Source organism: Lagenorhynchus albirostris, chromosome 4 (genome assembly GCF_949774975.1).
Source record: "Lagenorhynchus albirostris chromosome 4, mLagAlb1.1, whole genome shotgun sequence".
Classification (NCBI taxonomy): domain Eukaryota; kingdom Metazoa; phylum Chordata; class Mammalia; order Artiodactyla; family Delphinidae; genus Lagenorhynchus; species Lagenorhynchus albirostris.
Window position 1 is genome coordinate 72,219,054 of NC_083098.1, and position 25,781 is coordinate 72,244,834.

General features: G+C 41.3%; 2 protein-coding genes across 2 annotated transcripts in view; one reads left to right on the forward strand and one right to left on the reverse strand.

The window, feature by feature from the left end:
- The window catches only part of POLR2B (RNA polymerase II subunit B), a 44,905-nt gene extending 37,810 nt beyond the window's left edge, over positions 1 to 7,095 (reverse strand). The window contains exons 1-3 of the mRNA XM_060148106.1: positions 6,964 to 7,095; positions 4,450 to 4,522; positions 1,082 to 1,232 (exon numbers count right to left, since the gene is read on the reverse strand). Of these exons, the coding sequence (XP_060004089.1) occupies positions 1,082 to 1,232; positions 4,450 to 4,522; positions 6,964 to 6,982 (243 nt within the window). The 5' untranslated portion in view covers positions 6,983 to 7,095. The remainder of the gene's footprint in view (positions 1 to 1,081; positions 1,233 to 4,449; positions 4,523 to 6,963) is intronic.
- Positions 7,096 to 7,907: 812 nt separating this feature from the next.
- On the forward strand, positions 7,908 to 19,184 carry LOC132519812 (nitric oxide-associated protein 1). Its single transcript, XM_060148100.1, has 7 exons — positions 7,908 to 9,181; positions 10,314 to 10,478; positions 11,098 to 11,303; positions 14,039 to 14,170; positions 15,192 to 15,308; positions 18,306 to 18,426; positions 18,874 to 19,184. Exons 1-7 carry the CDS (start codon positions 8,038 to 8,040, stop codon positions 19,074 to 19,076), a joined length of 2,088 nt encoding a protein of 695 aa, XP_060004083.1. The 5' UTR covers positions 7,908 to 8,037; the 3' UTR covers positions 19,077 to 19,184.
- The last annotated feature ends 6,597 nt before the right edge of the window (positions 19,185 to 25,781 follow it).

Genomic DNA, 25,781 nt, shown 5'->3' on the forward strand with positions numbered 1-25,781 from the left:
AAGCTACTATGTTATATTGTTATCTCTCTTGTTTTGAAAAGACCATGAAGAGAAAACACCGTTAAGTATAGGAAAAGCATTTTACACCCATTTTTCCAACACAGTGCCAGAAGAGCCAATTATTTTTGTTCTTAACAGCAAAAGTCTGTGCAGCACCTCCAACCAGAATGAGAATAATACATTAGCCCTTACGAGATAAGCTACAGAAAAGAGGGACTGAACTGGCAGGAAATAATAATCTCTCCCTCTGTCTAATTCTATTTCTTCTCTACCTCATTTTTTTTTTAGCTTTCCCTGTCCCTCAAGGCCCATCATGCTGCCTCTCTACTCAGAAACTAAGGACATGGGAGTTCCCTGGTGGCCTAGTGGTTAGGATTCTGGGCTTTCACTGCCGTGGTTCAGGTTCAATCCCTGGTCAGGGAACTGAGGTCCCGCAAGCCAGGCAGCGCGGCCAATAAATAAATAAATAATGTTAAAAAAAAAAAAAAAACTAGGGACAGTCATTTTTTGGACTACACAGTTATTTACAATCACTCATGTAAAACTAGACTCTAAAATGATAGCCTTGCTATGATTTAACAATGCTGAAAACATGCATATGTGTAAAAAAAAAGACTACAATGAACTTAGAAAAGTTAAAAGAGCTAATATATTTGGGTGCTTTTCCCTTATTATCTCTTATATTGATATAATAATGTATTTCATGCAACAAATAATCAAGGGAAAAAGGTCCTTCACCTATTTTTCTTTTGATTCCTTACTCTGTGAAAGAAAAAAGTGGGATTTTCTGAGGCAACACGACTATTTCTGGCTTGCTTCTCTTTGTAGTTCATCATACCTGAGTTTCCTCTTCCTGGCTATTAAACACATACTATCTGAAAAAGAATTAGGGTTCTGCATTACTTGCAAAAATGCATCTCTCCATTAGTAAGAATAAATCAGGAGCTGACTGAAACGTTATAAGTACACTAATAAAAACACCTCCTAACTTTTTCTTTTTTTAACCTTTAAGCCAGGTGACAGAAGGACTGAAATTTCAAATCAATACCCTTATTTATATTACTTTATTGAACCATCTTACCGGTTCTTCAACTTCTCCACTAGCATGCTGAGCTTCGGCTTGTAGGTCTATAGGTGGAGCATCTTCCACAATTCTTTGAACAGACATCTGAATAAACTCATCAAAAGAATCCAGCTGTTGTCTGACCAAGCCTTTCTCATCAAAATAGGAACTGGGAAAATATTTGAGTTCATAATCAGTTACACCTAGTGATGTTTTCTAGCATATTTCCCCATTTTCATTATCATCAAATTTGACAAATACTAATCATTAAATACCAACACTCTGCACTCATCACTACATAAAATACTATGAGGTGTCCAAAAAAGAGGTAAGATTAGGAACACTTTCTTTGTAGGACTTATTGTTAAGTTTGGGGAAATGAGACATACTTGTGGGTAAAATTATTAAAGCACAACATAAGAACTATAAGGAAGTCCTAATTTATAAATGTCCTTTATAGATAAATTTCATCCAACCTCTTGAAACATTTCTCAAAACTAATGAAATGCATAGTCAAACAGAAAAATAAATGACAACATGGACAAAGAGAATATTATGCTAAGTGAAAAAAGTCAGAGAAAAACAAATACTACATGATTTCACTCATATGTGGAATCTTAAAAAAAAAAAAAAACCAAACCAAAACCAACCGACAAACAAAAGATAACAAAAGCTCACAAACACAGAGAACAGATTAGTGGTTACCAGAGAGGAGGGGGTTAGTGTGTGTGGGTGAAAGGGGTCAAATGTATGGTGATGGATGGTAACTAGACTGTGGTGGTGTGATCCCTCTGTAGTGTATGCAGATGTTGAACTATAATGCTGTCCACCTAAAACTTATATAACAAAAAAAAGCATGGAAAAAAAGATAAAAACAAGAACTTTAATTTGAATAAGAGGGAAGAAAATGATATCAATGACTAAAATATAGCATGTGTAAGAACTTCGATTTTAGGTTAAAGATTATTCTACTTTGAATATGTTAAAGGTAAGATGGGACTAAGTCATTCAAGTGAAAATACTCAGCAAATGACTGATTAAAAATGGAGCAAGGGTGAGAGATCAAAGCTATTAGTATAGACACAGAAATCAAATACTGAAGCCCTAAAGAAGGACAGAGACTCGAAAAGAGTAGACACACCGTTTGCAAGAGGAATCTCTCCCCTCACCACCACACAGGAAAAGCTGCATAGCTGGACTTAGCTCCTTGCCCTCTCTGCCTAGTAACTAACTCCCCCCATCCTCACATCAATTTTCTGAGACAACATTCGTAGCCCAACTAATCATCAGCCTTCCATTTTGGCATCATCAGATCACCTCACACGTAACTGGCCAGCCTACAGATTGGCTGGCTTTGGGTCAAGGTTCCACCCTGATTCAATCAACCATTAGTATTAGAAGCTCTCTATGGCAGAGAACACAGTACACATTCATCCCTGTATAAGGCACAGACTCAAGAAGAGTGGAGGCAACTTCCTTCAGTAGAGACTGTGAGCTGACAGGAAAGAAATTTCTCACAACCATTTGGGTCAGCCATTGGTACATAAGCACACGGAAAGCACAATCTGTAAGGTAAACAGCAATGGTTTTTATGGACAATTTACAATGAAAAATCTTTAAAAAACTATGGACAAGTTTCATCCTCCCAGGAAGCTGAACCATAGTTACTCTCCCCAAAATCATTAGGACAGTACTTCATTAGAATGCCATCCCTTAAACACCTGAACTATTTGAATAGTTCTTATTTATGGTATCTACTACCATGACTACTGTTCAAGAGACATCTTACTGAAGTCACTATATATTAAGTAATATCACATTCACAATGCTTGGGAAAGATCACTTGATACTAAATAGTGAAAAAACAAAATGTCATATTATAAAAAACTAAAGCACCTATAATCAATTAAAATATAAAGATCAAACGGCATTTTATTCTGTAACAAATGTTAAATGCAAGGACTTGTCAAATAGCATATATAATCCTTGAGCAATTTGTCACATAAGTTGAAAACAATTTGTTTTTTTTGGCTAAGATCGAAATATTCTTTCTCCCTGGCAATCACAAAATATAGGCATACTCCAAATATCCGGCTAAAAATGTCTCTTCGTGTTTAATACTCAAAATCATAGAAGACTCAAGTGTCTCAATACAAAGTGTTTATAGCCCATGTTTAATAGGAAAAATAAACACATACTTACATCCCCAAAACTCATATTTTTAACAAAACAACGTTCAGCAAAGGTTCAGTTTTATTCCATACACAAGTGGTAGAATGTCAGAAGCTTGTGCTCTTTGAAAAGGGAGTGTCAACTGAGAGGATGTGCATCTTGGAGATGGTGGGGCTCAAACAGGCATCAAAATGTTACTATATACAAAGCACCTGTCAGTTTGGTAAGTGAGGAGACTTGTAGCATTTTATATCCTAACATAGCAGGATGTTACTTTATTACTTAAAAGTTACTTCTCTTACCTATATGTAAGGCTTCCTGCTGAGTTTTATTACAGTTTAATTACACTTAGAATTGGATGGGAATGTGGGTCGAAATACCACCTGTTATAACTTTATCCATTTAAAACAAGGAGAAAACCAAGAGGAATCAAATTAACAGCACCAGTAATGTAACAAATAGGCATCATGTGCCTCCTGATACAATGCACTGAGAGGAGAACATCACTGTTGCCAAAAGTAATCATCTGAATCTAATCATGAGGAAACATCAAACAAACCCAAACTGAGGGGCAGTCTAAAAAATAATTTGCCTATATTCTTCAAAAATGTCAAGGTCAAAAAAAAAAAGGTGAGGTCATGGGAAGCTGTAGAGAGATGGTGAGTTTGAGAAACAAAAAAAAAGAAAGGAAGATTGAGGAACTGTTCTAGATTATAGAAGACAAAAGAATAAGTCATGAAAACAAGATGTAATATATGATCTTATGTTGGATCCAGGATAAGAAAATTTTTATTTTGCTATGAACATTACTGGGACACTGGCAAAATCTGCGTAAGGTCTCTAGATTAAATAAGATTACTGTATTAATTTCCTTATTTTAATAAGATTATGACTCTGTAAAAGAATATTCCTAGGTAAACAACTGACTCAAATATTTCAGAAAAAAATACGTAGACAGAGAAAGAATAAGGCAAAGAAAACACAGCATAAGGTTAACATTTAGGGAATCTGGGCAAAGTGTACATGAATTCTTTGTGTAACTTTTCTGTATATCAGAATACTTTAAAAGTTAAAAAAATAAATAAAATGACAAACCAGCTCTCATGCAGCATATTCACACAGAACATCTAATTTTCAAACACAGAATAAGCAGGAAATCCCTGTATAGTTTACAGTGCCGTTTAAAATTTATTCAGTTTGGTCTAAAAAGTTACCTAATTACAATCCAGCATGCCTCTTGCCACAAATCTGGTGTGATTTCATCATCATCCTCATCATATTGCATATCTGCAAAAACAAAAAAAATCATTCTCACTTGCAATAAATACTACTAGCTCACATCTTACTATGATGTGAAGTAGCAAAAACACATTTACTCTTTACTAAATAAAAAACAATCGCTTTACCCCACTTCTTTAAAATTTCAGTCATCACATTACTTGAACTGTAATGAAACAATATACATAGGTATATATGTACACATACATAGGTCTACGTCACAGTATTCTCCCAATACACAAAGAGGCCTCGTGAGAAAGTTTCAGTGCAAGTCGTGTGAATCTGTAATTGTTCCATCATCTCCAAGAAGCCCATATAATTCTCATTAATAACTACCTATAATGATAACTAGGAGCAAGCTCATAATCCTCTGATCAATAGGCTCCTCAGAGACTGCAGTCAGAGATCAGGTTAAGAGGGAGGAGTCAGTAAAGGACTCCAATAGCTGGGCAATACCTTAAGGTGAACTGTCTATAACAGCAACATTTCACACATGGACAGGGATGACAGGCTGTATTTTCCAAAGATGGACACAACTATCTTCCATTTCACATGCTCTTTTATAAAGTGATCTTGACACTCCTACCATCAAAATATAGAGGGTCTATGCTTCCTCCCCTTGAATCTGGGTGGGTTTTTGACTCTCCCATAACTAAGAGAATACAGCTAAAGCAATGCTACATGATTTTAGAAGCTAGGTCAGGAATAACAATGCAATTCCACCTTCTTTATTGAAACACTTAATTCTGGAGCCCTGAGCTGCCATTAAGAACTCCTACTACTTAGGTGAGAAAATCTAAAGGGTGGGCCCACTTACGAGATGCTGCAATCAGCAATCCTAGTCCTTGTGTTTTCCTAGGCTAGATGCCAGACACATGAGTAAACACTCCACATCACCCAGCCCCCAGCAGTCAACACTCAGCTTTTGCGTCTTCCCTGTTCAACCACTGACAGACATCAGGCAACAGACAAGTCATTCCTACTATGCCTGTCCAAACTCCTGACTCATTTAATCCATGAACATATTAAATAATTTTTAAGCAGCAAAACTTTGGGGAGTTTGTGCAGCAACAGTAATTTATAAAATGGGGCATTTGAAAAATCAGTGTGCACTGGTGCTAATATTAGTCTCATCTTCTTATGCAAAAGAATAAATGTGCTCTATTTTTGTTTTTCTATTCTGACCTATATACATAGTCTGTAAAACTTAACAACTTTGATTCAAAATTTGATACATATCCAAAATAAATTATTAATAAGTGCTTCTTGAATGGTCTGGAATTACTGACTCCTACACATGGGGGGCGAGGTAAAATAGACAAAGGTATCTAAAATGGCTTGGAGATTTCTAGCTTTGATGGCACACTAGATGTTATTATCACAGCCACCCAGGAGAAGTAGGAAGGTTGGAAAAGGAGAGATAATAATGAAGTCAGTTTTAGTTATACTTGTACATCATTTATCCTTTTTAACATTTTTGTTTTCTAGCCTCTGAGAAATGAGACTATATTACCTACTCAAAAAATTAAGCTGAAAAAACTTTTTTTGAATTTTTTTCTCAGGAGTTAAGAAAAAGAATACAATGATGCTAATAAATTTCTAGACGCAAGATAAAAATGAGACAAGTTTAAACAGTAGAGTTTAAGTTTTTGCTTCTATTTTCTCCATGAAGTAGCTGAGGGAATAAAGAGAAATGTAAGCGGTGGCCAGGAGATTAGGAGCTAGAAGAAAACGAACTTTGAAATAGCAGCTTTGGAGAACGGAAGAGGGAGCATTAAAAATATACAATGAAAATACACTACACGTGACTACGAACTCTACGTGTAAAAAGAAAAAGACATACTGTCCCTGTTCGTTAAAATACATACCATCTAGAACTGTGTCATCTCACGGATAGAGGAAATGTAAAGGTCATCTTTTAAAATAATTTACTTAGGCATATGACAGCATGAAGGAACGCCAAACTAAACCAAACCCTGCCCCCGCGCCGCACACACACAGAAACTATATTCCTTGTCCCCAGAGTTCTTCCAGAGCCTAACACAATGCCTGGCACAGGGTGATGCTCAAAAATTCAACTATTCATAAATTCATTAACTCTCGCCTTAAGGGAAATCAAAAAAGGAGTCCTTTGCTTCAAAGTCGGAACAACGGAACCTGTCGCATGGTTCTGCGCGCTGTTTTCAAGACGGGAAGGGAGTGTCAGACTCACCCAGGGGCAGACAGAGGAGAGAACAAGAGTCACCCTGACCGAGATGATAAAGGCTACGTTCCCTGCACCCTCCACCTCTCAAAATCCCGGATTCGTTCCCGGCCTCGGGAGTGTGGGGAAACGACTGGGGCCATGGTGCGGCGGGCCGAGGAGGAGACCGCAAATCCTCAACTCGTCCAGCTACCCACGTTTCCCCCCTTAGACGGGTCGCCACGGAGTGTTCTGGGTGGTCACCTACCCTCGTCCGCGTCATACATATTGGCAAACGGTTCCGGAGCTCCTAACTCTAGAAATCACACACGGAAAGGCGCACAACGACTCCGACGTCCGCAGCGTGAGGCGAAGTAATTTCCGTCTCCGGCGTTCCCAGGATACGCTGCGTCCCACACGAAGCTCCGCCCACAAAGACGCCAATTAAGGTCTGCGCCTGCGCGAAAGGTAGGTTAAGCTGTGTTAAGGGTTAGTATTGTGCATGCGCGATTTGTGGGCTGAAGTTTCCCCGTGCCTGAGAATGAGAACTGTTCCTTACAGTTTGAGTCGGATCCAGCCAATGAAACTTTGTTTTTCAGTGTTGTTGCACAAATAATGGCACCTAAAAAAAAAAAAAGTCAAAAAGATTTAATAATAAAGGGTTTAGTTGTAGCCGTGCTTTATTTTTTTCGGTTCCAAAGACTTAAAAATACGAAGATTTAAAAAATGATTTCTGTGCTCCGGAGCCTGTGCTCCGCAACGGGAGAGGCCACAACAGTAAGTTCGCGTACCGCAAAAAAAAAAAAAAAAAGATTTCTGTGTACATAAACCATAGTCAATTTTTTAAAATGTTTAAGAAATATTTTAATGTTGTTGCACAAATACTGACACCCGCAAAAAAATAATAAAGCCAGGAAGATGTATTAATAAAAGGTTTTAATTGTGGCCATAAGTCTGCGGCATTAGATTTTCTATTTTCCAATCCGAAAGACAAAACAATACGAAGCTTTAAAAAATGTGATTTCTTAACGGCAGGTAGTGCCAGCGGCGGCGCGTTGAAGAAGCCTGTAAGTTGATAAACCCTCACTCACTAGCCTATTGGGCCAACCCACCCCAGTTAAGGTGCCCGGGGCATTTATCTCCGCTTTAAGTGGGCTCTCTGACCACAGAGCCTTCATCGCGAGAACTCACGAGATTAGACGCGGGAGGAGCTGAAGTACGACGCTGAAAAATGACAGCTCTCAGGTAGTCCCGGGCTGTCGCTACCGTTTTACGCACATCTGGGGCCACAAAGCACGTGAGAAAAGGTGGCTCAGCCCCTTTGCCCACGCCCGCGTTTCTCATGCTGCCCGCGGGCCTCACTCGTAGGCTTCTGTGCAGCTTCCTGCGGGGATCCACTCCCACGATAGCGCGCCATGGCCTCCGGGAGACGCTCCTTGAGAGGAGATGTGCGGCCAACTCCACCTCCCGGCACTCATCCGGCCTGGGATGTGGGCTTCCCCGTGGCGCGACAGCGACTGGGGATAACCAAGGAAGGACTGACATGGAGGAGAGTTTTGTGTTCCCCGAGTACGTCCCGGATTCGGAGCCCGCAGTGACCCTCCAAGACCAGCTGCGGGAGCTGCAGCAGCGTCAGGAGGAGGAGCGACGGGTGCTGCAGCGGCGGGAGGAGCGGCGGCAGCAGAAACTACGCACCGGCCGGCGGGTGCACCCGGTCGTGGGGCACCCGGACGCGACGGTGCCGCCCAGCGGCCTAAACTGTTCGGGTTGCGGGGCGGAGCTGCACTGCCAGGACCCGGGACTGCCCGGTTACCTGCCCAGCGAGAAGTTCCTCAGCGCGGCGGCGCAGGAGGACGGCGGACTGACGCAGACCGTGTGCCAGCGCTGCTGGCTGCTGGTGCATCACCGGCGCGCCCTGCACGTGCAGGTGAGTCGCGAGCAGTACCTGGAGCTGGTGACTGCCGCGCTGCGGCGGCCCGAGCCCGCCCTGGTGCTGTACATGGTGGACCTGCTTGATCTGCCCGACGCCCTGCTGCCCCACCTGCCCGCGCTGGTGGGCCCCAAGCAGCTGATCGTGCTGGGAAACAAGGTGGACCTGCTGCCCCAGGATACTCCCGGCTACCGACAGCGGCTCCGGGAGCGACTGTGGGACGACTGTACCCGCGCCGGGCTCCTGCCGCCCCCTGGCTACCGAAGGCCACAACACCCCAGCGGGGACCGGCCACGGGACGGGGAGAATGCGAATCTTTCGCCCAGGTCCCGCACGGTGCTCAGAGACGTGCGGCTCATCAGCGCCAAGACTGGCTATGGAGTCGAAGAGTTGATCTCCGCGCTCCAGCGTTCCTGGCGCTACCGCGGCGACGTCTACCTGGTTGGCGCCACCAACGCTGGCAAGTCCACTCTCTTCAACACGCTCCTGGAGTCCGACTACTGCATCGCCAAGGGCGCTGAGGCTATCGACAGAGCCACCATCTCCTCTTGGCCTGGTGAGCCTTAGGATGCCCGTCCCCTTCGTATTTTTTTAAAATATTTATTTGGTTGTGCCTGGTCTTGAGGTAGGCAGGCTCCTTAGTTGCAGCACTTGGGCTCCTTAGTTGCGGCAGGCTGGCTTCTTAGTTGTGGCATGCATGTGGGATCTAGTTCCCTGACCAGGGGTCGAACCCAGGCCTCCTGCATTGGGAGCGTGGAGTCTTACCCACTGCACCACCAGGGAAGTACCCTCCTTCGTTTTCTGAGAAGCTGGAAGTCTGATCGTAGTTCAGGCACCTAGTCCTATATCCTTCCTTAATGTACACCAGGGGCTGGCTGGAGGCTTCCTTTAAAAATTCTCTACCTACTTCGGTCACATTTCTCTTTTGTGTCAGTTTAATGCTTGGAAATTCAGTACATGTTTTAGTAACTTTCCAATAGAAATAATTAGAGTACTTCTAGGTACCAGTCACTGTTCTAGGCACTGTAGATGAACCAGGGGACAAAGCAGTGTCTGCTCTCTTGGAGGTTTCCCTTGTAACTTTAGTTCTTTGTATATTTCTCCAGAAAGTCCTTTTACTTTCTAAACCTCCCTCCACCCTTCAGTCTCACTCTTCATATCTTGAGTTTAGTCAGGAGAGTACTATACAGATTTAACATTTGAATAATTCACTAATGCAATATATGTGGCTTTGTTGCAAAGAAATATCAACTTTGTGACTTTAAGAAACGTCTGTAGTAATTGCAAAATGGGTCCTTCTGTGACCTGTTTGTATCTAATAGTTGGCAAAGTGAACTACTTCATTTGATTCTTTGAAACCAGTGTTGAACTTTGCTTGATAAGCTGTACTTCTCTGTCAGGGACACTGGTTGACTTATACACAGAAGTGCTTTTATACCAGTTAGGAGTATGCAGAAGATGGAAAAAGATCAGGCCTGTAGATTTGGCATTCAAATCCTGGTTGAGCTTGTGGGCCAATCTCTGAACCTATTGCCTCATCTGTAAAGTAAGAATAATTTTGTGGAGGGTTGTCATGAAAGTTAAGAGAAATAATCACAGTATCCAAGACAGTGTAGATCCTCATACATGTTTTATTCCATTTTCTTGTACAACGTTTATGAGAATGTATGTCTTCTTTGGTATTTCAGGTACTACATTAAACCTTCTGAAGTTTCCTATTTGTAACCCAACTCCTTACAGAATGTTTCAAAGGCAAAAAAGGCTTAAAAAAGATGCAACGGAAGCAGAAGAAGATCTTAGTCAGCAAGAACAAAATAAACTTAATCTCTTGAAAAAGCATGGTTACGTAGTAGGTAAGCATCTTCTGTAGGAAAACTCTTCCTTAGGTCTATGCTAAAATTTTCTGTAGAACAACCTGAAATAGAGCTCTCTGGAGCTAGCCAGTTTTTGTGGGGAGAGACACTTCCTCTTTCTGGAACATAGAGGCCTTTTAGAGGCAAGGCTACTGTTTGGAAACCCAGAATTCATTGTGTTGGGAAAATTGAGACAGTAGATACTTGGAGAAATCCAGGAAAGGAAATGCAAATAACTGCCTCTCTGGCCATTGTCAGCAACAAGCATTTTCACTAAGATACCAGCCCCCTGTACAAGTTGTTGACCTGCAGCAGGTTTAAATTGGATTGTCCCCCTTTCCTTGGTATCTCTTTACAACCTTTCTTTACTAAAAACAGTTTGATTCCCAAAACTCTCCCCCTTTGCCCAGTGTGCACAGCCAGCCACACATACTTGATCAATGCAAGAGTCCGACTCCCACTGCATTTAGAAATAAAGCAAAAGTATCATTGTGGTCTCACTTCCTTCCAAACACCATTGTTAGTCCTAGTAACTTCTACGAGGCAAACTTAAGAACTACCTGTCTCAAGTCAAAAGCTTTAAAGGAGTGACTACTAACTTCAGTATAACTTGTTCTAGGAAGAGTTGGAAGAACATTCTTGTATTCAGAAGAACAGAAGAATAAAGCTGCCTTTGAGTTTGATGCCGATTCACTTGCCTTTGACATGGGAAATGAACCTGTTATGGTTGCAGATAAATCCACCAAACGAGTAGAATTGACCCCACAAGATGTGAAAGATGCCCACTGGTTTTATGACACCCCTGGAATTACAAAAGAAAATTGTGTAGGTATTTAATGTCTTTTAGAAACATTAACTTTCAATTGCAAGAGCAGTGTCTTAATTGGCAGAAAAAGAGGTATCCTTTCATTTTAGACTCAGTTCTGATTCATGCATAGAAGCGTTTCAGGGATGAATCTATATGCCATCAAGTACTGTATGCCATTTGGTAGACGTCACTGCTAACAACCTACTTCTATCCTTGTGGTTGTTACCTTAGTTAGAAAGACATTTACAGAATCCTAGATTTTGAGGTTGGAAGAAATCATAAATATCACTGCAGTCCAGCCACCTGTTCCATGCTTGAGTTCCCTCTATAACATGTTCCCCAGGAGGTGCATCCACCTTGAATTGAAGTAAGGAGTGACTCACCATCAGCTGAAGCAGTGTCACCTCACCTCCCAAGGTAACCCTGCTCTTTATATTGAGCCGAGCAGTGTCCCTGTAATTTGTACCTATTGTTCCCCAAAGGTGTATAGAACAAATATAATGTTTAGTTCCCTTTGCCAGACATTGAAATGTTTTAGAGTGTAATATCCTCTCTCTTCTTCACTCTACCCTTTTCTTCTCTTTCATTAGTTCAGCCAACAAACATGGAGCACTTACTGTGCTGACATAATCCAGATGGTTTGTCTTCATTTCCTATAGCTATTCTGAGAACAGGCTATGAACAAAGGACCCTTTCCAGAACGAATTCTAATTTGTTTTTGTTCCTGAAAGTATGACACAGAGAACTAACTTTCTTATGTAAGTGCCCTCAGATGAACCTAATTTAGAATAGGATCAACTCTACCTGTCTTGCCCTTGTATATCTTTTTAGTCCAGTTGCAGGATCTTCCGGGCAACTTTTATTTTATCTTAAATTCAGCCTATATCCTACATATTTGTTATATCTCAGAACCTTTTATTCATTTGCAGTTTTTTGGGGTTTTTTTGTTTTTTCAATTTATTTACTTAATTTATTTTTGGCTGGGCTGGGTCCTCATTGCTGCATGTGGGCTTTCTCTAGTTGTGGCAAGCAGGGGCTACTCTTCGTTGTGGTGTGTGGGCTTCTCATTGCGGTGGCTTCTCTTGCTGCGGAGCACGGGCTCTAGGCACGCAGGCTTCAGTAGTTGTGGCACACGGGCTTAGTTGCTCCACAGCAGGTGGGATCTTCCCGGACCAGGGCTTGAACCTGTGTCCCCTGCGTTGGCAGGTGGATTCTTAACCACTGTGCCACCAGAGAAGCCCTCATTTGCAGTTTTGATCATTATCCAAGTCACTGACTGAATCAAGTGTGTATCCAGGATACTGCCTTTCAACAGATCCACTAATCAGCTTCCTTTGAATATGGTTAGTGACCAGGTTCTAATTCACCTAGTTATCTCTGTATATCCCTATGAAACAACATTAGATTCTTAGATACTTTTCCTTCCTTTGCCTCATCAGAATCACTTGTTTCCTTCTCAGAATTTGATGTACCTTTTAACTTCTTTTTTCTCTCCTAGAATAATTGTGTCCAGTTTTTACTTCCTTAGCAATCCAGAATTTCAGAGTAACTGTAGTGCTTCCTAGTAATGTTCTTTAACTTTAACTTCAACTTTAACTTTAACTTTAACTGTTCTTTAACTTCACCAACTCATTCTTCAGTTTTAGGCTCAGTTAGGTCAGAGATAGCAGTTACTTCAGTCGTGTATATCCTCTTGTCAATTAGTCAGAAAGGCAAGACTTTGCTAACTCGCAAATTCAGATTTGCTAATTTGCAGTGAGACCCTCAAGTTTTTAGATATAAGAGTTCTCTCAGGCAGTTTGATTTTCTGTCCGTTTATTGATATATTTATTTAATGCCTTGAACCAGTGTTTCCCAAACTGAACCAAGGAACTCTATTGTGAAGTATTAGGGTCTCTGCTAAAAGGGTTAAAATATTTCTTTACTGCACGTGGCTTTTAATGTGCTTTTTCAAGCACAAATACTCACAGCCCCCTTACATATTCTCTTGTGAGTCTCCCTAGATATCACATATTTTGTTATCTCCTTGTTATTTTTCTTAAGAAGCAAGTTCACAAAAGACTTCTGGCCATTTTTTTACTTTCTCAAAAATTTTTAAATCAGATTTTGATTCCCTAAGTCTTACAAGAATCTTGTACCGCCTGGCTTTTCTTTTCCATTTTCTGTAGTCTATTTAAGAACTCTTCATCCTTAGAAGCCACAGGATTCATAACTTTCTCTCATTTTTTTGCTGAGTATTTGGAGGAAATAAGGAAACCAAAGACTGGAATTTAGAAAAGCTTCTTCAAGCTCTTTGCCTGCTCCAAGAACGGGGTGATCATTTTCATTTAATGCATGCATAGCTGCCACTAGGACAGAATATAGCACGTTACCTTACCTTACATTTATCTGAAAACTACTGCTCCCTAGAAGGCTTGACGAGAGAACATATTTTTTCTCCTGGGATTGAATCATCAGTGTTTTCAGTTCACAGCAAATTTGACAGAATTCAGAGGATGCTGCTGTTTCATATTCCTGTAAAGTTATTTTGCCATTACTCAAGATTAAGTTGTAAAACAAGAGTAAAGCCATCTATAAATTGATTCATTTAGAAAGAATATATGAATTTTATGTGCAGAAAATTCTAAAATACATACTTTGATTTCTTGTGAAGCCTGGAATATATAATAACTTTTTATCCTACAGGTAAAGCATGATATATCAGACGTTCATTGAAAGTAATTCTCTAAAAAATCTGCCCTCTGCTTTACAGATTTTAAGTCTTCTAACAGAAAAAGAAGTAAATATTGTTTTGCCAACACATTCCATTGTTCCAAGAACTTTCGTGCTTAAACCAGGAATGGTTCTATTTTTGGGTGCCATAGGCCGCATAGATTTTCTGAAGGTAAGGAAAGTCCGTACCATTGAAAAATGACTTTAGTATTGGGATTTACTTTAAGGAAGCAGATATACAATCAAGACTAGCAAAATGTTGATAACCAGGTCATGACTATGTGGGGGTTGGTATACTATTCCTTTGTGTGTGTTTGAAAATGTCTATAGTAAAAACCTGGGATAATGAAATGGGGGGAAAAAAAGTAATAGGTCTTAAAAAACTGTATCTTCAGTAGGCAGTCGAGTGCCCCATACAGCTTGGCATTAAGCAAAGATACTTTCCCTCTCCTGTGGTATTGTCTTACATGGAAATCAGAGGTCGTACCTTTAAGTGCAGGGTTAATATGCATTAAATAAATTCCATGCTCTTTATATTCCATGATGTGTATATTTTTATAGATGTGTTTTTGGGTTTGGTATTCATTTACATAGCATCACTCAGAGATTTTAGAGCATCTATAGAATTGATCCCCGTTTTACCAAAGTGAGGAGAAAAATGGAAAATGAAACATGGATATGTCCAACAACACTAAATGCAACCTGCAAGCCATTGCCTTAGCACACTTCTTGGTTTTGTGTTTGTTCATAATTTGTTGGAAATTTAGGCTTACACACTTAAAACCTTATGTATTTCCATAGAGACCATAGAATGTTAACATTTTAAACCAAACTTTACACAGGGACGCTTGAAGCAGACAGTATTTTTTGTTTTTTATAATAGACGTTTGTTTGTTTTTTTTTTAAGTATCAACAAACCTACGGAAGGAATCATAGTTTTATGTAAATGGGTGAAATGCAGTATTCTGCCATATTTTGCCCCCCCCCTTGTTTTTTTTTGGCTGCACTGCACAGCATGCAGGATCTTAGTTCCCCAACCAGGGATCGAACCCGTGCGCCGTGCAGTAGAAGTGCAGAGCCCTAACCAGGGGACCACCAGGGAATTCCATTTTTTTTTTTTAATCATACCTTGTAATGTGCTGGTTTTGCAAGTTTTTCATTATATAAAATAAGTTCCTTCTTCCTTTCTTAAGGGAAATCAGTCAGCTTGGTTTACAGTTGTGGCTTCCAACTTCCTTCCCGTTCACATTACTTCGTTGGACAAGGCAGACACTATATATCAGAAACACGGGGGTCATACGTTACTCAAGGTAAGACAACACGCTTTGATGGTTGCAAAGAGTTAGGTTAACACACCCTGTGATAGTCCCAGGGCCCTGCTAAAAATGCCTTTGTTGGACAGAACCATCTTTGTTACACTCTCAGCTAGCTCTCCCCTGACCTTGTTCACCTTGAGGATTTTGACTATATTTGTGAGGTGGGCTCCTATAGAAAAGGGACGTTGGATTGGACCGATCCTAGAATAGTGACAGAGCTGGGTTTTCTCTAGGTCATACTGTCCAATACAGTAGGCCCGTGTGCCTATTTAAATAAATTAATTAAAATGAAATAAACTTTAAAATTTAGTTCTTCACTTGTACTAGCCACTTTTCAACTGCCCAGCGGTCACATTATTGCAGAAAGTTGTGCTGTATACTGTGAGTGAAGAGCTCTAAGTTACAGATTTTCTCACAACTGGGTGATGCTACTGGCATCTAGTGGGTGGAAGCCAGAGATGATGCTAAACATAATGCAATGCACAAGACAGCACCTCACAACACAGAGTTATCAGGTCCAAAACGTGCATAGTGCTTAGTTGAGAAGCCCTTGTATGAGTGGAAAAGCTCTCCTCCCAGGTTCTTAATCCCAGGCACTTAGAGGTTATTGTACCTCTTCTCTCCTGCTTTACTTGCTCCTTCTTTGACCTGTTAAGCAGTGTGTAAAATTTCTCTGATCTTTATTTTTTTTTAATATTTATTTATTTGGCTGCGCTGGGTCTTAGTTGTGGCACTTGGGATCTTCATTGCGGCATGCATGTGGGATCTAGTCCCCTGACCAGGGATCAAACTTGGGCCCCCTACATTGGGAGCACAGAGTCTTAACCATTGGACCACCAGGGAAGTCCCTCTCTCTAATCTTTAAAAAACAAAACTCAGTGTCCCGCTCATTCCTCCTCTTTACAATCAAGTTTACTCCTCACGTCCCATGCTCTGCAGTCCCTGTTGTGCCCTTTCTATGCCACTGAAATTGTTCCAAGTTCACCAGAGACTGAATGGGGCCTGTTTACAGATCTTTTAACCAGACATGGGTACACACTGTTGGCTGGTGTGTAATGTATGATAGTTAAGATCTCTGGAGCCAGGCTGGGTCCAAATCCTGCTCTGCTCCACCACTTAACGAAGCTGTGTGACTTTAGGTAAGTTTCCTTTACCTCTCTCTGTTGTACCTACACCACGAGGTTGTGGAGAAGATCAAGTGCAAGGGGACTGTTGTCACTGCTCCGTATTTGTGGTGATGAAGATTATGGGACATACCTACTGCAAAAATAGCGGGTACATCCAATGCAGAGGTGATTTACCATTAATTAATGCTCATACAACTGAAAATAAGTCAAAACACAAAATACACACCCGCCCTTCAACAAGGATAAAACCAACCTGACTTGGGAAGTAAATGCTTCTTTCTCTCTGGATTTCCTAAGAAAGCCAGAGTGAAATTAAAACTCCATCGAAATAACTGCCCTAAAGTTAATACTCCAGAGACATGTGGGATTTTCAGGGTAGGGCTCCACCCCCATGCATCTGTGTAGTCTTCAGAGTGGACTCACTGATAATTCACAAAACAACACTGAGGCTTCTCTCCCGGTGTAATACAAATGGTTTCTTGGGCTGCTCTGTGGCTCATCCTTGCCTTCTGGTTTTCTTACTCACCTCCCAAGTCAAAGGCAATCCTGCCTCCTAATTATCACTGAGTCCAGCCTCATAGTCCAAACTGTAATCTACTTTCTTTAGGCTGTTTTGATATCCTTAGGTATTTTCCCAGCTCCCAGTTTTACTGCCTTCTGCCCACCCTCACCCCATCACAGCTGTAGTTCTCAACCAGGGTTGACTCTTACCCCAAGGGAACATTTGACAAAGACTGGAGGCATTTTTGGTTTTCACAACTTGGTGGATGCTGAGTAGAGGCTGCTAAAAATTGTGCAATGCACAGGACAGCCTCCCGAGACAAAGAATTATTTGGCCCAAAAGGTCAATAGTGCTGAGGTTGAGAAACCCTGCACTACGCAGATTTTTCCAAAATACAAAGCAGGCCACAGTATTCTTTTTTGATTCTTTTCTCTTTCCTGCTTATAATTCCTTGGTAGTTCCACATTACTGAGAGAAGTCTAAACTGATAGCCTCATCACTAATGCACACACACACATAACATACTCTGCACAGTTAAACTACAGTTCTCTGAACTCATTATCCTTTTTCCAATTTCTGTGTCTGTACATGATACTAACCCAGGATACCTTCCCACTGAATAACTTTAATCTATTTTTCAAATTCTGCTCTTCATTAATGTTTTCCTTGACCAAACCACGTTCATTACTTCCTTCACAATCACAGTACTTAGTAGATGCCTCTCATCACGTTTCTTACCTTGTAATTTATTTACTTGCTATTTCCACCTTCTGATCTCCTTGGGGGTAGGGACCATATAGAACATATTGTAATAGCTATCTTTGTGTCCTTAGTGCTAAACACGGAGAGATCTGTTAATAAACAGGTAAATTATTATCCAGTTACTTCCAATTCATGGAAACACCTGTAAACATAGAAGCTGAATCTTACCCGTTATCCATGTACCCTTGAGAGGTGATGAGGCAGGGATTAATCTGTGTGTCCAGCCAGGCCTGTAAGAACTAAGGTATTTGGAAGGATGTTGCTTTAATTGCCCAAAATTATTGTGTCTAAAGCTTTATGGAGGACTGTAAAAACTGTAAGCTAATAAAGCAAGATTCTGCTGTCTGGAGATTACCACCAGTTGGATGCCCACATGGGGCCCTTGTCACTGGGATCTATAGGCTTCATCCATCACAGAGCTCCCGGGCTTTTCATTTGACCTAGAAGTGTGATTTGGGTTTTTTTCAACAGTTAAATGGTTTAAAAGGATTTTATTCTTGATACCTGTACAGTATTATCTTATCAGTGCCTTACTTAATATTAGAGTTATCAGGGGTTTAATTTGAACCTCCAAATATCTTCATCTCCTTCCAATGGAAGGTTCCAATGGGTGGAGAAGAAAGAATGGCAGGATTTCCTCCTCTTGTTGCTGAAGACATCACATTAGATGAAGGACTTGGGGAATCTGAAGCAGTGGCTGATATCAAGTTCTCCTCTGCAGGTAATTTTACACCAAGCACTTTTTTTTCTTTTTTAATTTGGCCGCACCGCGCGGTATGTGGGATCTTAGCTCCCTGACCAGGGATCGAACCCGCACCCCCTGTAACAGAAGCAAGGAGTCTTATCGACTGGACCGCCAGGGAGGTCCCTACACCAAGCACTTTTTAAAAGGTGAATAAAGTAGCCTTACTGACCTTTAGTATATTTTTATACAGATATGCCTTAACTGACATAAGCTGAATATTTTAAGAAATACATACTAGATTATTCATAAGATGTAACCTACTCTGAAAATAAATCTGTACCTTTTCACAAATGCATTGTATGCTTTTAAAAAATAGAGTGAAAGACAGCAGTAGCCTCCCTTGGGTTTCCATTTTGAGCTGTGTTTGGTGTTTTTAATAAGATAGTTGCTAACACCACCTGTGTTCTGCGTGTTCTTGCATAGGCTGGGTAGCAGTAACGCCACAGTTTAAGGACAAACTGCACCTCCGAGGCTACACACCTCAAGGAACAGTTCTGACGGTCCGGCGCCCACTCTTGCCACATGTAGTTAACATCAAAGGAGAGCGCATCCGGAGAAGCGTGGCCTATAAAACCAAAAAGCCTCCTGCCCTTGTGTACAATCTGCAGAAAAAGAAAAAAAGATAAATATATGAAGCTAACCTGTTCACACTGAAGATTAACGATATAGAACATACTGTATACATTGCATTGCATTAAATATTGCTATAATAAAACCTTCTGCCACCCTTTTTAAGCTACCAAGGACCGTGCCTCTTTTTAATGAATTTAGTTTGTAAACACAAGTTATTGTTTGGTAGGGTATGTATATGTGTGTATCTATGGTTCAAATATACCTAAAATGGAGTTCTGTTACACTCAGGTTTCTCCTACTACTATTTTTTGAAACCAGATGGCATTTCTAATTTGGAGTCTAGTTGAGAGAGCAGCTTAGCCGTTGGCATATGAAAAAATGGCAGAAAATCAATGTCTCCAAAATACATGGGCTGAAATGAGATAGGAGCGAGTAAGTGGCTTTGCTCCACAGAGTCATCCAGGGACCCCACCGGGGGGAACATGCCGCAGCTTCCATCTCTGGGTCTAAGGTGGTTGCTCAAGTTGTCATCCTTTCGCAATGGCAAAAAGCGAAGAGAGTGAAGAGCATGCAGCTCCCCTACTGAAAAGAAGGGGGAAGTGCTGGAAGTTGCCCACATCACAGCGCCCATTGGTCAACACTTACATGGCCGCACCCGCCATGGGGAAGCTGGAGGATGTAGAGGGAAATGGGGATTTCGGACTTGTATTACTTAAGGGAAGAAAGGGAGAATGGAAACTGGAAAACAAGTAGAAGTTTCTCTTACATAATCTAAAAGGGCCTGAAAATCTTAGAAAAGAATTCATGTTATGTCTTTCTGGCATTCAGAGTTTCTTCTGCAAGGATCAGAGCACTTTAACCATTTTATCAACATTTGCCTGTAAACTGTATAACATTACATCAGTCAGAAGTCTTTACCTTTTTGTATTCCTAAATGAGTAAGTGGCACTAGAGCTGTGGACAATGAACTGGCCAGTCAAGTCCCAGATCCCAATGTTGAGATAAACGCTCGTGGAGTAAGGTGGCCTGAAACGCAGATCCATGAGTTTCCTATGGACTCAGGTTTAGCATGAACTTCTCAATAGTCCCATGGTCTCTGTCAACGTGTACACTCTAGCTCCCTTCTCACTAAGTAAGTCATTGTAGGATAAACGGTCAATGTTTTAAAATGCAACTTGTCAAAACTCTGTAGATCTCACTTTCATTGAGTTTCAAAGTGAATACTATTGACATCTTGGGGAAGGTAGTTCTTTATGTGCATCCTTCCCAGATATGAAAGGCCAGGAGCAACTTCCCAGCTCCATCCCTCATCGTGATAGTTGAGAAGTACCCCTGACGTTTCCAGACCCACCCTCTAGAGGGCGGTAGCTTCCCAAATTGAGAAAATGATTGGTAGTCCATTTTTAGATGATTTTGGAGAGAATGAAATACTGTTAATTTTACAAGTTAAAATTGTGACCATTATATTTCTATGTACTGTTCATAGATTGGAGCTTAGGCCTGAATCTTTAGATTAAATGAAGAAAATATGGTAAACTTGGCATTTGTGGAAAAATACAGAACCCCAAAACTGATGCTGTATTTACCCTGAAAACTTATAATGTATTTTAGAGAGCAGAACATTTCTCCTTCCTTATCTTCTCTCTAGGCTTTTACACCTCTCTACTAGCAAAGATTCCATTTTTAAATGTTCATAACTTATATTCTCAGGTTTCTCTTACCTCTAAAATTCAATGGTTACGTTTTGACCGAGGAGTATCTAAAAAATGTTCCAATGTACCTTGCAATGTACCAGTGCAATTTACTAAGTAAGTTTCAGTTTCTCTGGTTATATCAGTCTCTTTGGGTCATCATTTTCTCATCTATAAAATGAGGGAGTTACACTATATATTTCTCAGTCCTAACCATTTATGATTCTCAGCAAAAACAGGCAGGAAAGCCAGGAAAGAGTGGTTACAATACCTCAGACAGAAAAAAGAAAAGGCCCTCTGAGCATAAGGCAGTGAACTGCTGCTAGAATCTGCTATTAATTTACATTCTGCCAACCTAATGCAGCCAAGGATCACTGCCGGTCTATCCAACTGATCCACAGCGGATTTGCTATAAGAAAGTTCTCTTACTGTGTTGGTTTCTAAGTCAGCTGATACTTTATTTATTTATTTATTTTTTGCGGTACGCAGGCCTCTCACCATTGTGGCCTCTCCCGTTGCGGAGCACAGGCTCCGGACGCGCAGGCTCAGTGGCCATGGCACACGGGCCCAGCCGCTCTGCGGCACGTGGGATCTTCCCAGACCGGGGCACGAACCCGTGTCCCCTGCATCGGCAGGCGGACTCTCAACCACTGCGCCACCAGGGAAGCCCAGCTTACTGACACTTATTAATCCATTGAACTAAGTGCGAAGACTGCCCTTCCATCACTAATCATTTACACTGTGGCAGCATGCAAGAATTAGTAAAGAGTAGAAATTAATGGCAAGGTGTCAGGACAGCCCCCTCCTGTCCACAGGACAGAGGCTGAAGTACCCCCATCTCTCTTCCCACCACCCCTGCCGTCACCTTTAAAACAGCAGCATTTTCTTCAAAATTACAAAGTGAAGCTTAACACATTTTGTATTTTTAATTACCATAAACAGCAAGCCCTACCAATCATCAGGGCTTTACTGTGTAGTTCCCCAGAGTCTAAATGTGTTTATGATACTTGGGACACTTCCCATGACAACCAAGAAGTGGAGCACAAGATGCAATCCTGTGTGCTTGTGTTTCTTGATCACTCAGACGCTTTTTGCAAAATGGAAATCAAGGCTAGTTTCCTGCAGATGACTAACTTGGAGCTCCAGCTGTGTCAGACATGGCAGAGCTGTTAATCACTGAGTAGGAACCCAGCACTGAAGCTGAGGCGAGCTGTTTTGTCGATGGCTTCTGACCATTTACCCTGGCTTCCCTCCCACTTGGCTCTGTCTTGTGGAGCAACAGAATCATTTCCATTCTTTCTCAGAATGTTCCATTTTCTCTTGGCGGCTCTCCTCCTCCCCAGGGGATTGTTTTCTCTCAACTGTCAAAGAGTAGTGCTTAAACAATAAAAACAAAACTTCAGACTCACGTGAATCCAATAGATAGCACCTCTGCCTGCTCTTAATGTCTCTGTCATGTTGTCTGCCCCACTGATGCCCTGTAGTGGGTGGGAATGGCTAAAGATTAACATTTTAGGGGCTTCCCTGGTGGCGCAGTGGTTGGGAGTCCGCCTGCCAATGCAGGGGACGCGGGTTCGTGCCCCGGTCCGGGAGGATCCCACATGCCACGGAGCGGCCGGGTCCATAAGCCATGGCTGCTGAGCCTGCGCGTCCGGTGCCTGTGCTCCACGATGGGAGAGGCCGCAGCATGAGGGGCCCGCATACCGCAAAAAAAAAAAAGAAGAAAATTAACGTTTTAACATCATATAGGAATGATGCCTCACTTTTCCCCTTCATGTCAAAGACCATCGATATTCTCTCATTTAGTACAGGAGTTTCATGATCTGAATATACCTAAGAGCATACTTAATATACCCATGGCTTGGAGCCCCAGGTTCCTGTTTTGCAGAAGCTTGCTTTTGCTTCTCAAACAATTCTCAGAATTTACCTTCTGGCTAATCAACCTAGTGGAAGAATTTGGTCATAATATTCTCACTGGTAGGTGCAACAGGTATGATGCTTAATCACAGTCAGTACATCTGGCCAGGAGTATTGGTAAATCTGAGAAAACTGAGGCCACACAGAGATACACGTGCTAGAGGACACATCATCAGGTAATTTTGGACATGAGAGACTGCCAAGATCCTTTCTAACTTTTCAGTAATTCCCTGGAAAACAGCCAGCAATCAGTACAGGAATGAATGAATTAGAACGAGAGGACTTTTCTATTTGGGGTGTTGTTTTTTGCCTTCCCTGAAAAATAGCAATAGAGCAGACTTAAATTTGCTTAGTAGCACTGACACTTTTCTAGGGTTTCTTCCCGTCCTGCCTAAATGCAATACCTTAAGATAGTTGTATTTGAGACTATTCCTAGCTGCTATGATCACATGATAGCCCATATAGCTTCTTTTAATTCCTTACATTCTTATACTACTACTAGTGGCTAGCCCTTATTTAGCACATACAATGAGCCAGGCACTGTTTTAAGCATTTTATATAGGTTAACTGTATCCTTAGAACAACCCCATGTAGGAGGTATATACTATTATTACCTGTATTTAGAGATGAAGCTGAGGTAAAAGTAATTGCCCAGGGTCACACAACTAATGAGTGACAGAGCCGTGATTCAAACACAAGCTCCAGTACCCTGTGGGTTTGTTTAATTATACAGTAAAAATGACTTTTTTTTCCCCTTTCAATGTACAGTTCTATGGATTTTTAATATACATATAGGTTCGTTTAACAACCATCATAATCAGGACAGAAAAGTTCCAACAACACCCACGTTTTTAACCACCCAACAATACTTCCTGTATTTACTAGAATCCATTACAAATCTAAAAGCGAGAACTTTTCAACCTTAGGAGGGAAATGTGTTATCTTAGAAAAGAAAACCACTTTGAAGGCCTCCAAAGAAGGTAATGACACAATTTTCTTGTAAACTCTGTGTTACTGACCCTTCCTAATTTCCTTTGAATCCTCCCATATACAATTCCAGCCTGAGAAGAATATTCCTAAAAACAATTCCTCAGAGCTGGTGTGTGTGTGTGTGCGTGTGTGTGCGTGTGTGTGCACGCACGGTGTGCTGCACCCTTGCTGTCTTACTTCAGCAATGCTGCCCAAACCTAAACAAGTGTCCCACTGTGATTTCCATGCTGTCTTACCATCTCAGGCAGCTTTAAAACGAAAGTGCTTTCATAGCTGGCTGGGAATCTTTTCACATTGCTAGTGAGCTTTGCCAAGTACCACAGACAGATCACAGCATGAGTGGAGATCCTAACCCACAATCCTGATTAAGAAAATAGGAGGGCTTCCCTGGTGGTGCAGTGGTTAAGAGTCCGCCTGCCGATGCAGGGGATACGAGTTCGTGCCCCGGTCCGGGAAGATCCCACATGCCACAGAGCGGCTGGGCCCGTGAGCCATGGCCGCTGAGCCTGTGCGTCTGGAGCCTGTGCTCCGCAACGGGAGAGGCCACAACAGTGAGAGGCCCGCGTACCGCAAAAAAAAAAAAAAGAAAAGAAAAGAAAATAGGAAATTACATACACAGGAAATTTGGAATGCAAACATCCAAAGAATTAGATCACTAAACTATCCTAAAATAGAAACCTATTTAAAATCCTGATCCTATTAGTGACATAGGAGAACTGGTGGTCCGTATTTATTCACAAAACCAATAGCTTCAAAAACAAAATTTGGCCCTGAACTTAAGTGGCCTTGTCTTTTGTACTTGTGTAGCACTCATCCTGTTTCCTGTTCCTTTTCACATCTTACTTTCACTAAAAGGGGATCCTGGTTGCCCACTTAAAGGCTTTTTATTAATCTCCAGTTTTCCTCAGCATTTAACATCTGGCCTAAAAAGATTTTTTTCCTGTCTTTGACTTTAAACTATGGTTAAATATTCAACAGGAAGGAAAATTAGAAAAATGGGGACGACTGTCCCTTAAAATATCGGATGAAAGATGTATTTTATTGAAGCACTAGCTAAAAAAATTTGTTTTTCACTGGACAACTAAGGCTATTACAGAAAGTAATTCTGAGGAATGTGTTGAAGATTTGCAGCACAGGGACTTGGCTAAGACTGTTCAATAAAAGATAACAATGCTTAGCAGTCCCACTAACCCACCAACTCTACCATTCAGCGTGGCTTCAGTAACTTCTAGGTACAGTTACTCATTTGTCAATTGGAAATGCTTCTTTTTTAACCAGATTGAGGGCATAATTAGGTTTGTATCCACATATGTTGCTGAGCAGCTAACCACCCCAAAACTTAGTGACTTGAAACAGCTTCTATTTGGCTCTTTAGTTGGGCAGTTTAATCTGGGCTCTGCTCAGTGTTTCTTCTGCTCTATGGGGACATGCATTTACAGACCTCAGTCCATGTCAGAAGCTTCAGCTGCGATGGCTGTAATAGGTGAGAAACCTGGACCTTTTTCCATGGGTCCCTCTCTCTACCTAGAATATCATCCTAAAGTAGGCTAGTTCAGGCTTGTTCACAAGGTCATCATGTTCAGAAAAAGCATGAGAGTAGAAGCTGCAAGGCCTCTGGAGGCTGAAGCTCAGAGATCACGCAATGTCACTCTGCTGCATTCTACTGGTCAAAGCAAGTTGCAATGGCAGCACAGACTCAAGCTGACTGGAAGGGCTGCAAAGAATCTGTGGCCACTTTCATCCACCACAAGGTTTCAGCATGTTCATCACCTTGAGGAAAATGCAGTATAACATGCTATATATTCTAACCTATGTGAAGAGAATCCATTGTAAATTTATCAAATAAGAAATCTGATGCTAACTTAAATTTACCTCAGGAGTCAGATACATAGAGCAGCTACGTGACTGAGAAAAGGAGGGAACACAAGGCTGTAGGATTTTGATTTCATCATAAATCTTTTAGGAATAGTTTGTTTTTTTTTTAACTGTGGGTGTATTACTTTCCTAAATTTAAGATGACCAAAAACTCCATTCAGATGCAAATCTAAGCTATCTCCACTCCCTTACCACATAAATGATGAATGTTAAATGAACACGTTATCCATCATTTTGTTATTATAAGCAACACTAAATTAAACATCCCGAATATATACATCTTGT

Coding starts and splice junctions, on each gene's coding strand:
- LOC132519812 (XM_060148100.1), top strand. CDS start 8,038: ATGCTGCCCGCGGGCCTCACTCGTAGGCTTCTGTGCAGCTTCCTGCGG. Junction 10,479..11,097: donor AAAGCATGGTTACGTAGTAG/GTAAGCATCTTC, acceptor AACTTGTTCTAG/GAAGAGTTGGAAGAACATTC. Junction 15,309..18,305: donor GGGGTCATACGTTACTCAAG/GTAAGACAACAC, acceptor TTCCAATGGAAG/GTTCCAATGGGTGGAGAAGA.